This window comes from Cibotium barometz, chromosome 5 (assembly GCF_041138505.1).
Source record: "Cibotium barometz isolate CiBa-2024 chromosome 5, ASM4113850v1, whole genome shotgun sequence".
NCBI classification, from domain to species: domain Eukaryota; kingdom Viridiplantae; phylum Streptophyta; class Polypodiopsida; order Cyatheales; family Cibotiaceae; genus Cibotium; species Cibotium barometz.
The window spans coordinates 51,450,627-51,463,523 of NC_141050.1; the positions used below are offsets into that span (position 1 = coordinate 51,450,627).

The 12,897-nt window shown below is 45.0% G+C and overlaps 1 protein-coding gene across 1 annotated transcript in view; it reads left to right on the top strand.

Moving 5' to 3' along the window:
• Positions 1-1,300: 1,300 nt before the first annotated feature.
• The window catches only part of LOC147638617 (uncharacterized protein At2g34460, chloroplastic-like), a 48,895-nt gene continuing 37,298 nt past the window's right edge, over positions 1,301-12,897 (top strand). Inside the window, exons 1-2 of the mRNA XM_086798539.1 lie at positions 1,301-1,480; positions 1,583-1,750. Coding sequence (XP_086654665.1) covers positions 1,358-1,480; positions 1,583-1,750 — 291 coding nt within the window. The 5' untranslated portion in view covers positions 1,301-1,357. The remainder of the gene's footprint in view (positions 1,481-1,582; positions 1,751-12,897) is intronic.

The following is a 12,897-nucleotide window of genomic DNA, read 5'->3' on the forward strand; positions in this document are numbered from 1 at the left end:
AAAGAGCTCAGAAGTATTTTATTGCAAGGGAATGAATGTGTATTACTTAGTGTCAAAATAGACTTATATACAAGTGACTAGCTTTCACACTAGGCTAACCAAACTTAAAAATGGTAACCCCTTATTAATAGTCTTAAGCAAGTATGTACATGAAGCCACTATTACTAGTCCTAAGCAAGTATGTATACGAAGTCCTTAGACTTTAAGCTCATGGTAAGGCTGCTTTATATGTTTTAGCACCATCTTACAAAATATAGGTGCCCATTAAGTAGGTAAGATGGCAAAGCATCTTACGGTAGGTCAGGCGAGTGAAACCATATTAACCTAAAAAGTGGTTAACATACCTCCCATCCCTAATGGTGTGACCATGTCCTCACATCATCGAGATCCATGGTAAAGGTAGTTGCCAAGTTGGAGAAGTGTGGATGATTCGAGATATGTATGAGTTTAAGTGGTAGATTTGGGACCAATCTACGAGCCGATGTTGGAGATGACCAATCTATAGCTGGAACACAAAGAGGGATTATGTCTATTCATTATCAAATAACACCTTATATAATTGGCCCTTATTCACACTTGGGTGCACCCACTTTCTTGCTTCTCGTTTACTAGTTCTTATTCGTTCTCACTTGCTCTTGATCTTTCTTACTATGTGTTGCTTTAATCTCCTTCTTACTTTGCACTATTTTAAGATCTTTCTTACTCTTTCTTGTGGCACACTCTTTCTTGCTCTTTCTCATGATGTGCTCTTTCTTGATCTTTCTCTCATGATTGACTCTTTCTTTCACGCCCGAGATTACTTGTTACGCCTAACGTTCATGCTGACCGCGTGTTCGCACGCTCGAACATGTGGCTACATTTATTTTCTTCAATTTTCGATGCACTTGTCCGTTTGGTGCTCGCCTTTTTGTGTGTCATTCTACTGCGTTGTTGCTACTCATCTTCAACTGGTGCTTCCCTAGCTCTGGTGGTCGTCTTTGTTGGTCATCGCATATGGGCTACTGCTCCCCATGCTCTTCCATCCGATTGACGAGGTTGCTTTGGTGGTCGTCTTCGTTGGTCATCGCATATGGGAGGTGCTGCTCCCCATGCTCTTCCATCTGATCTGCTCGTCAACTCTGCATGGTAAGTTTTTTTTTATTTTTTGGTCTTTGCTTTCGTATGGGAGCTGCTGCTCCCCATGCTCTTCCATCTAATCTGCTCGTAAACTCTGCATGGTAAGTTTTTTTTGTTTTTGTTTTTTTTTGGTTTTTTGGTCTTTGCTTTCGTTCATGTGGAGCTAAAACTTCCCCTAAGTTCTATTTTATGGATAGCTAAAACTTCTATATATATATAGAGATAGATAGATAGATAGGTGATGATAAGTGTAAGAAGGATGTACTCGGCGCATGTAGCTCCGCCACCAGCACTACAACCTCCGCACAGGCTGCCTCCACGCCGTCGTCAAAGCCTTCCACGCTCAACTAGAGCCTCTCTTGAAGTCGGTTTTCCCTCTCCACAGCTCTGCAGCTTGCACGGCACGATTTTTTAACGTCAGAGGCTTTCCCTAAGTAATGAGCGCGGGGGTCGTTTCTTTGTACAGGAGGAGACAGAAGCGTGCGCGGGAAGGGTGTTTGTTGCAGGTGCAAGCGGCAACACGGGCAAGCGCATCGTGAAGGAGCTCGTAGCCTGTGGTTTCAAAGTCCGAGCAGGCGTTCGAGATCTGGCAACCGCCACCAAAATCCTTCCACCCGATGGGAACGTAGAACTAGTAAGCCATCCTGTGAAGCTTCTCTTTTTTTAATTAATAAAAGTCCCCGACAGCGGCTGGCAATAGTGGCTTAAGGAACTGGAGGAGTTCACTACATCAGCATTCTGGGAAAGGATTCTGCACGTTCTGCAAAATAACGTCTCCTGTTTGTACGGATCAGATTGCCTCTCCCGCAAGCGGTGGCTGTGGGAGGGCAATGGCCCTTTTTTGGAAAATTGGCCAACCATTAGCCACTGACTGCCGTAATCACAGTGGAGGGAGCAGGATTCTGCACAGATGGTGACAGGGGAACAACCGCCAGGCTGCCAACTTAGATTCTGAGCGGAATGTACTTGAGTGACTGCTTATCTTTTTTCTCAGTCACCTGACTGTGACGAACAGGAATCAGTCAATTCTTCAGTAACATCTACCAGCTCTCTCTAGCTTGAATAGAAGGACCTGCAATGCACTTTTGGGGTTATTATGGGATTCTCATGATTGGGACGAGCTGAGCCTGTTTAATGAGCACACCATGGTATTATGTGACGGGACCACGGGGAATTTTTTGCATCACGTGTTCAGGATGGTGGACTTATAATGTGTGAGCTTTTCTTGCCCAGGCTACATAGTCACAAGGGACGGGGGACGGGGACGGGGACGGGACGGGACAGGGGACGGCCATAAGTAGGGAACGGGGACGGGGGAGGGGACGACACTCAAAAAATACTTTTTTAAAAAGTTTTTCTACTCTACACTTATTCTACTTTGGAAGTACATCAAAATGAGACAAATTTACACTAAAATGGTAAGCTTTTGAGTCATATTAACAAAATACGTCGATCAAAGAGTGAAGGCGTTGAGGGTTGATTGTAGTAATAATTAAGTAGATACAAAATGAGTCATGACTCAAGAGTCAGGACTAAGCCTTAAGAGGCACAATACATGGAAGGACTCAAATGAGTCAATGACAAAAAGTGCTAAAGCCTAGAGGCTAGAGGCTAGAGCTAAGTAGTAAGGCCCATGAATCATGATCCATGAATGATCATCCACGTGAAGTGCTCGCCTCATGGTCATGGGTAGCTTGTGCCAAAGGAGCATCAAGCTCATCCGCACTGGCATGCTGCTGTTGCACCTCATCCTCTTGTTGCTCTTCTTGTTGACTCATCTCCCACTCGGTGAAGGGATCTGCCTTCTTGGTCACGCTCTTGCAAAGCATTTGCAAGTTCGCGCTGACAAAGACAAGGTCATTGGCATGCTCTACCTTGAGTCGGTGCCTCTTCCTAGAGGCAATGTGGCTGTAGGTGCTCCAAAGTTGCTCCAAGCAAGAGGAGTTGATAGCCTGGCTAAGTATGCAGATGGCTAGTTGCCGTAGTGTCGGTCCATCCCAACCAAAGTCCTCCCACCATAGAGCAGCACCAACTTTGGAGCGGTCGATGACAGCCATAGGAGCCATGAAATGACTTGTACATGGAAAGCTAGTCCCTAATCTTGCGCCTAACCGATGCATCAGGCACAAGACGGTTTGTCATCACTTCTCTGGCAGACGTCCGGAATGATGTCATGATTGAATACATGTGGAAGGGCTCCATGGAAGGATTGGTATCTTGGTGTGAGTTCTTGGCATGATTTATGAACTCATGGAAGGGTGGTAATCCTGGTGAGTGACTTTGGATTCATGGAAGGGTGGTTACCCTTGTGAGTACTTTTTGGTCCTGGGTGGATGGCGCCTGTGAACGGGCTAGTTGGATGTACAAGATGTAAGTTGGGAGATTTCATCCACTATGTTTGTGCACTAGCATATGTATGTGAGTTGCACATGCATGGATGACTTGTTTTTGATGCCTGGACATTGCTTGGTATTTTGCCTGTGAAGGTCCACGGGCACCGAGGACGCCTGGACAACCCGTGGATACGCATGTGTACACCTATTTGGGACTCATATGGTTTCCTTATGTATTTTGCAGGTGGTAAGTGTGCACACTTAACCCAATTTATTCATTATTTCATGTTACTAAGGTTTATTGGGTGCAGGGTTCACATTCACTTAAAGTGTGGGCAGATACACTTATAATTTTATGAGTGAGTTCACATCAGGGTGGACTATTTTTAATGCACCAAGGCCATATATGAGAGATGGGCACCCGGGCACTCCCAAAAAGCTCCACGAGTTGCTATGGTGGGTGTGGGAGGGCCAAAGTGGGCAAGCCCTGACTTGTAGGGCACTCAACAGGAAATCGTGGGCTGTTAGGAGCTGTGTGGACAGGAAAAACAGCAAGTTTACTCATATGCATGAGCTATAGGTGGAATACATGCGAAGTACAAGGGTCCCAGGGAGGGCTGGCTGGCTGGCTGCTATTTCTCTCTCTACAGGGCAGGTTGACTTCATCTATAGGGGCTGCAGGTTGATCGATTTGGGTACAGGAGCTTGTGCATCGCTGTTGGGACTGTTTTTGGGCTTCTCTACTGAGAATAGAGCTTGGACGGAGTGAGCAGAGCCTCTACAGGAGCTGGCCGACTGTTATAAGGGCCGTTATTGGTTGTTTTTACAGGTTTGCAGGAAGTTTCTCACGATGAAACTTGAGCAAACATGTCCCTAGACAAGTACCAGGCCTAGGGATGTGATCTGGTGGAACCTCTGGGTGGCGAGTGAGCCAAAACCATGGCTGGTTATTGTTTTGCAGGTTTGGGACAACACTTTGTTAGTGGGTTGGTGACCGCTCTATCAAAGTACAGGAATGGTTGGTGATCACTCTACCCTGGTTGGTGACCGAGGGTATCACCAGCCTGGACATTTCCCAGTCTGAAAGGGGTCTGGACTCCAGGATGTTTAAATATTTGGAAAGTACAAGCTTTGGGAATGGGGACCACACTCCTAAAATTTAGGAGAGGTTCTATTTTTGGCCCGACTCCGATGGAAATTCTATTCGCGTCATTACATCTGGAATTGAGCAGATACCAAGAGTTCGCAAAGTGCCTATGACAGAATGTCTACCAGTTGGGATATTTTTAGAGGTAAAGATTATGGAAGGACCCATCTCTTAGATTAGGACATGTGGCAAGAAAGTGGACCAAAGTGAGACAAGTGGCCTGACACTTGTTAGAAAAAGGAATCAAAGTGAGACAAGTGGCCTCACACTTGTCACTTCAGCTATTGTGTGGCTCTCCACTTGTCATCGTAACCTTCTCTTGCCATTTTAGCTCATGGGAGGCCCAAATCTATAAATTGGAGCCCTCTCTCTTCAATTATAGAGGCTCTCTTGCTGCACACTAGCCTCTACCACCGTTACAGGCTGCCCTAATGATGGCTACTCTCTTTCTCTCTCACTTGAAGGCTGCCCATGAAGAATACCGGCTGTTGGGGACTGTTTTGGAGGCTTCCATCGCGAAGAAAATACTGAAGGCAAGGGTATTTAATCATTTATTATGATTTCTAGCCGTTGTACTTGTTGTACTAGCATTTGTACTTGTTGTACTTACTGTACCAGTCCTTGTATTGGCTGTACCAGCTTTTGTACTTGTTGTACCATCCATTGTACCGACTGTACCAACTTTTATACTTGCTGTATCTAATGTACCAACCATTGTACCGGCTGTACCAGTCACTATACCGACTGTACCAGCCATTGTACCTGTTGTACCGGTTGAATGGAGAGTTGTACTTACTGTACCCTTTCTATTGCATGAAGACCCGTGGTTTTTGGAGAAGAATCAGTACCCACACGGAGGTATATGGATTATATTGTTGGCTCGGCATTTCTACAGCCTATGTTCCGGCTTGGTTGCCTCGTGTTGGGCTGTGTTATGGCATTCGTATATGGATAATCCGGCATCTCTCGTGGGGAGAGTAAGGCCCTCAAAGCTTGTACATGATATTATTCTCCTTCGGTAATAAAATACTCTAAGGGGGGGGGTCGGCCCATTTCGGCCTCTATGCGGTGTCACACGTGCAAGCTCCATTTTCAGCATTTGTGGATGTTTTGTCCAGCTTTATGTTTTATGCAAAGTGATGATGGATATGTGTTAAGGTTGTGGCCATGTTTAAATGTTTTAATATGCATTGATGGTATCAACAAGTGTGTCAAAGGCCCTAGTCCCCCGGGCACCCGCCGCGAGTTTCATTGGTATCAGGGTGTTCTACAGGAGCGGTTGGTGATCGCTCAACCTTGGTTGGTGACCGAGGGTGTTGCAACAGGAGTGGTTGGTGACCGAGGAGTTGCAGGTAATGTGTTTACCTATGTTTCCACAGTTGGATAAATCTGGTGTCGGCTAGATGAGTGTGTACTCTCCAAGCACCCGCATCTTGTACATATAAATACTTCTGTTGGTAATAAAGATACCTCAGGGGGGGGTTGGCTCAACTGCAGGCTTCAGCTCCTAGTGCTGTGTCATGTGCAAGTTGGTTTATGTTTGCAGGATGAATATGCTCATGTAATGTTTCACAATGATGGTAATCATGTATATGCCATGAATGGTTGATGTATGTATGCTGTTTTGGTAGTGAATTGGTTTCGTATACATGTGCCTGTGTGTGACAGTGGTATCAGAGCATGGTTTCTTTCTTTGCTTGAGAAAGACGATTTTTGGGCATACAGAAAGCTTTTTGCTGAGCATATAGATTGTGAAACATGAGCATGCAAGCAGGGTCTGGTGAGCATTCAAATGCACAGCGGTCTGCTAAATCCGCATATTTTGACGACCAGGCCGATGTACTTTCAGAGCTAGAGGCTTTCAAGCGTCAAGTTAGACACTATCGTGAGGAGACAGCTCAATTGCGGTCTCTCAAGAATGACCCTGATGTGCAAAGGGTTTTGAATGAAAAGAAAAAGAAGGGTTCAGGTGACAATGCAACCTTTGAGGCCATAGCAGCTGAGATGGGATATAAAGATCCTAGAGAGCTGGCCATATCTTATTTGAAAGGCAAAAAGGATGTATTGGGTGATGCAGGTACAAAAAGGACTCCCCGCGTGGAAGCACATGCAGATTCGAGTACATCAGGAGATGTAGATCCTCGTCACTGTTATGCATCTTCACGCCTAGAGCGTTCTTCAAGTGAAGATTCTCACCACTCCAAGAGCGTGTCTCGAGTACGTGGGAAGAGACCTAAGCATGAGTCTCCTAAGCCTAGACATGGGGCTAGAGACAGGTCTCGTTCTAAAAAGAAAAGCCGAGAGTTCAAGTCAAGAGACAAAGATGTGAAGTTTGAGAACTTCTATGGCAAGATGGATACTACGAAGGCACTTGCTTTTGTGAGACAGTTTGAAATTGCTTTTTTGCAATGAAGATTTCTCTGAGAAGTCTAAACTCAGGCATGTGGGTATGCATCTCAAAGAGACAGCTAGTGATTGGTGGTTGGCCAAGCTTTTGGATGCAAGTGCTGCCCGCACATGGGATGACTTTAAAATTCAGTTTTATGCTCAATTCTTGCCTCCAAACTTTGCCAAGGATGTACGCAAAGAGTGGGATTGGTTGAAGCAGGATGACGGGGAGACAGTGCAGACATATATAGCTAAGTACTAGAAGGTACTGCTGAAAGTTACTCTTCAGCAGTTGATAAACTCGGCACTCATAGCTGAAAATTTGCATATGAAGTGGGTTAAAAACAAGTCAAATTCAGATTCATTTAAGAGCAAGAGACGGGCTGGTTATGACCAGAAAAAGGGTGGTTAGCCCTCTAAAAGTGAGCAGAAAGATGCCTCAGATACAAAGGGAAACTCGTCTAAGAAGCCGGGGGATAAACACAATGATTTTGGGCTATCGAAACAGCAAAGGCTTGATTATGTACGTGATGGGAAATGTTTTGGTTGCGGTAGTAAGGATCGCATATAGCCTAAATGCCCGCAGAACCCCAAGAATGCAGATTCTAATGCAGAAAAGCCTCATGTGAATGTTGTGTCCGATGTGCAGGGTAACACGGGGCAACCCCCAGATCATAGAACAATATGTAAAGCATGGGGACAGTTGAGGAATCAGTCCGCACTCTTTTTGTTTGATGATGCATCCACAGATAATTTCATTTCGGTACAGATGGTTGCTGCCATAGGCTTGGATGTATCAGATTTTGGGACTCAAATGAATGCAAATGCTGCCTTTGAGGGTAAAGGAGTTGATGTAACGTCGATCATTGGCAAACTCCAAATTCATATACAGGGATATCTTGATCAATCATGAGAGTTTCTTAGTTGCTCCTCTCACAGGATGTGATGTTTTGTTGGGGATGCTTTGGCATGCTCGTATGGAGTCCAAGAAGGACTATAAGTCCAAGAAAATCAGCTTTGTTCATAGAGGTAGAGAGCTTGTTATAGAAGCTGGTACTCCAGGTAGTACCATACCTATTGTAAGTCATGTTCAGGTTTCCAAAATAATGAAGAAGTCAGCTTGTTCTTACTTGGTTTTTGTACGAGAACAATCTGAACATGAGAATGTAAATGTAGATCATCTAACCCAAGAGCACATAGACTTTTTGCATGGTTATGGTGATTGTTTTAGGGATGCATTACGAGGAGAATTGCCAGCTGAGCATCCCGAGGATCATCGTATTGATGTGATACCTGGGAGTACGCCCCCGAATAGACCTCCTTACAGGGTGAGTGCAAGTCAGCAAGAAGAGATTATGGCGCAGGTTAATGACTTGCTTGAGAAAGGGTTGATATGCTCTAGTTCATCTCCTTATTGCTCACCTGTGTTGCTGGTGCAAAAGAAAGGCGGGACGTACAGGATGTGTGTGGATTATCGTGTCCTTAACAAGGTGACGATAAAGAACAGGTTTCCGATACCACGTATCGATGATATTTTGGATAGATTAGAGGCTGCAGCATGTTTTAGCCGCATCGATCTTAAGAGTGGATATCATCAGATACGGGTGGCCCCTCAGAATATTCACAAAACTGCTTTTCGTACGTAGTTTGGGCTTTATGAGTTCTTGGTGGTCCCATTTGGACATACCAATGCTCTTGCCACATTTAATCGTATGATGGATCGTATCTTCAGAGCACACAGAAAGTTCACAAGTACTTCTTTGATGACATCGTTGTGTTCTCTAAAGATGAAGAGCAGCATAAGGAGCATTTGGCCATAGTGTTTGAAGAGCTTCGTCGCCATAAGCTCTACATTAATGGCAAGAAGAGTGAATTTTTCTTGGCTGAAATTCATTACCTTGGTCATATTGTATCCAAGGATGGGGTATGTATGGATCCCACTAAGTTGCAGGCTATAAAAGATAGGCCAGAATTGAAGAATGTATATGAGATCAGGAGCTTTCTGGGTTATGCTCATATTATCGTTGGTTATTAAGCTCTTCGGCGAGATTGCTTCGCCTTTGCATGATTTAACAAAGAAGAAAGCTACTTGTCACTGGTGTGACAAGCAAAGGAATGATGCCTTTCTTAAGTTAAAGGAAGCAATCATGACTGGATCGGTGTTGATCATTCCAGATTTGCATAAACCTTTCTCGGTGGAATGTGATGCATGTGTGGGAGTTGTATTGGTGCAGTGTTGAACCAGGAAGGCCATGTAGTGGCATATGAGAGCCGTCGGTTGCAACATGCCGAACTCTACTTGCAGGTTTACGAGAAAGAGTTATTGGCAATGATTCATGCTCTCAAGATGTGAAAGCATTAAATTTTGGGAGCTGAAGTTACCGTTAAGACTGATCATCAGAGTCTACGGTATTTTCTTACACAGACTAAGCTATCTGAGAAACATATGAGATGGGCAAATTTCCTATCTATGTTTCATTTTCAGATTTTACATACTCCTGGTAAGAAGAATGTAGTGGCCGACGCACTATCCCAAAGGCCTCAAGTAAGTGCTATTACAGTAGCTTATCATCAGGATTTATCAGATATGCGAAATTCTTATCATACAGATGATGATTTTCAGCATATATGGGCTGGTTTTCAGCAAGGTATAGCAGCCCCGAATTACTCCATACGTGATGGGTATTTGATGTTTCATAATCGCTTATGTGTACATAAGGATTTGAGGTAGAAAGTGATGGATGAATGCCATGCACCACCTTATACAGGGCATAGAGGAATCCTTGCCACTACACAGGCTTTGAAGAGAGAATTTTTTTGGCCAGGAATGCGTAAAGACATAGATGACTATGTGCACCGATGCATGGTTTGCCAAAAAGTTAAGTTTGACAGGCGTAAGATTCCGGGGTTGCTTCAACCGTTGCCGATTCCGAATCAGCCTTGGGAGAGTATTGCCATGGATTTTATCACAGGTCTTTCTAAGACGCAGCAAGGGAATGATGCCATCTGGACTATTGTGGATAGGTTTAGTAAGCAGGCACATTTTGTTCCAGTACGGAAGACCATAAAGCCAGAGCATATGGCAAAGATATTTATGGCACAGGTTTTCAAGCATCATGGTATGCCAAAGACGATTGTGGGGGATCGTGATCCTCGCACCACGAGCATTGTTTGATAACATGGGAACGAAGCTGAATTTCTCTTCTGCATATCATCCAGAGACAGATGGGAAGAGTGAGATTGCAAATTCAGCAGTGCTTGATCTTTTGAAATGCTATGTGGCTGATCGCAAATCAGATTGGGAGAAGTATTTGTCACTGGTAGAGTTTGCTTACAACAATACAGTGCATACTTCTACGGGCAAGTCGCCCTTTGAGATTGTTTATGGCAAGATTATTTTGCCACCTATCCTTCGCACGAAGGATGAGATATTTGCAGCAAATGAGTATGTAAGGGATTTGGATACGGCCTTTGCACAGGTCCAGACAGCCATACAGAGGTCCCAGGATAAGCATAAGAAAGCTGCAGATAAGCATAGAAAGCAATTGGATTTGAAGGATGGAGATGGGTTTTATTGAAATTCCAAAAGGCTCGCCTTCGCAAGCAGACTGGGAAAGATGGTAACTATCAGAAGCTATCTTGCAAGTATTATGGACCATTTCAGATCTTGGAAAAGATCAATGAGGTAGCTTATAGGCTGGTGTTGCCAGATCATTGGCGGATTCATAATGCTTTCCATGTCAGTCTCTTGAAGAGATATGTTGGTCTTGAGTCGGTGGAGCCGGTTATGGAAGATCAACCCACTCTAGACTCATGGAAGGGTGGTTACCTTGGTGAGTGCTTTTTGGTCTTGTGTGGACGGCGCCTGTGAACGGGCTAGTTGGATGTACAAGATGTAAGTCGGGAGATTTCATCCACTATGTTTGTGCACCAGCATATGTATGTGAGTTGCACATGCATGGATGACTTGTTTTTGATGCCTGGACATTGCTTGGTATTTTACCTGTGAATGTCCACGGGCATTGGGGATGCTTGGACAACCCGTGGATACGCGTGTGTACACCTGTTTGGGACTCATATGGTTTCCTTATGTGTGTTGTAGGTGGTAAGTGTGCACACTTAACCCAGTTTCTGACTTGTAGGGCACTCAACAGGAAATCGTTGGCTGTTAGGAGCTGTGTGGACAGGAAAAACAGCAAGTTTACTCATATGCATGAGCTATAGGTGGAATACATGCGAAGTACAAGGGTCCCAGGGCTGGCTGGCTGCTATTTCTCTCTCTACAGGGCAGGTCGACCTCATCTACAGGGGCTGCAGGCTGATCGATTTGGGTATAGGAGCTTGTGCATGGCTGTTGGGACTGTTTTTGGGATTCTCTACAGAGAATAGGGCTTGGACGGAGTGAGCAGAGCCTCTACAGGAGCTGGGTGACTGTTATAAGGGCCATTATTGGCTGTTTTTACAGGTTTGCAGGAGGTTTCTCACGACGAAACTTGAGCAAACATGTCCCTAGACAAGTACTAGGCTTGGGGATGTGATCTGGTGGAACCTCTGGGTGGCGAGTGAGCCAAAACCATGGCTGGTTACTGTTTTGCAGGTTTGGGGGACAGCACTTTGTTAGTGGGTTGGTGACCGCTCTATCAAAGTACAGGAGTGGTTGGTGATCACTCTACCCTGATTGGTGACTGAGGGTGTTGCAACAGGAGTGGTTGGTGACCTCGACCTTGGTTGGTGACGGAGGAGTTGCAGGTAATGTGTTTACCTATGTTTTCACAGTTGGATAAATCTGGTGTCGACTGGATGAGTGCGTACTCTTTGGGCACCCGCATCTTGTACATATAAATACTTCTGTTGGTAATAAAGATACCTCAGGGAGGGGCTGGTCCAACTTCAGCCCCTAGTGCCGTGTCATGTGCACGTTGGTTTATGTTTGCAGGATGAATATGCTCATGTAATGTTTTACAATGATGGTAATCATGTATATGCTAGGAATGGTTGATTTATGTATGCTATTTTGGTAGTGAATTGGTTCCGTATACACGTGCCCGTGTGTGACACGGTCCAAGATGATCCTCCATCTAGCGCGGACCTCCCCCTCGCTCTCCTGCTTGTTGGCTTGGAATTCTGGGTCCACCACATAAGCTGCTGCATGCAATGGAGAGTCCACCTTCCTAGACACAAGGCATGGATCTCCTCGTATTTGTCTTCGTCAGGCACGAAGTCTTTCAACTTTTCTATCATGCGATCCATGGCCTCGTAGACCATGCCTATGCGTGGTTGCATAGTGTCTACAATCCTCAATAGGTGGACTATGGGCATCCGTGGTCTTCACACGCTCCCACCAAGAGGCGTCATCCGCCCGTAACCTACACTCTTGGCCAGTGTTTGTACGGGACTCTTGCATGCCGACAAACTCGTCGCTAAGAAAAGCCCCCTCAAAGCACTGCTACAATCCTTCAACCGGTCCAACATGAGGAAGTTGTAGGCAAACCGGGTGTCAAAATATTTGAGGAGTCAATCGAGGGTCAAATGAGTACTAATGAGCAAAGACTTGCCTTTTATAGGCTCTTGGAAGCAAATCCAGCTGCCCGACTGCTGATCGGCCTTGCTGAGCTTGATGCTTTGATACAAATGTCACATGTGTGGAAGCACTATGCGTATTCTTTCAGCCCTAATCAATGGAATAGGAACCTTGATGCAAATCACCAACAAAGTCAGAGAGAAGAGAGAGAGAGAAGCTGTTTTATACAGTACATAAATTGTCAAAGATGACTATACAAGATTGTGGCCTTTGGCCTTCCAAAAGGAGTATTCTAAAGACCCTTAAATACTAGACTCTTGACCTGCCCTCAACTGAGGGTTAGATGATTACCAATGAGCAAAGACCTGCCTTTTATAGGCTCTTGGAAGCAA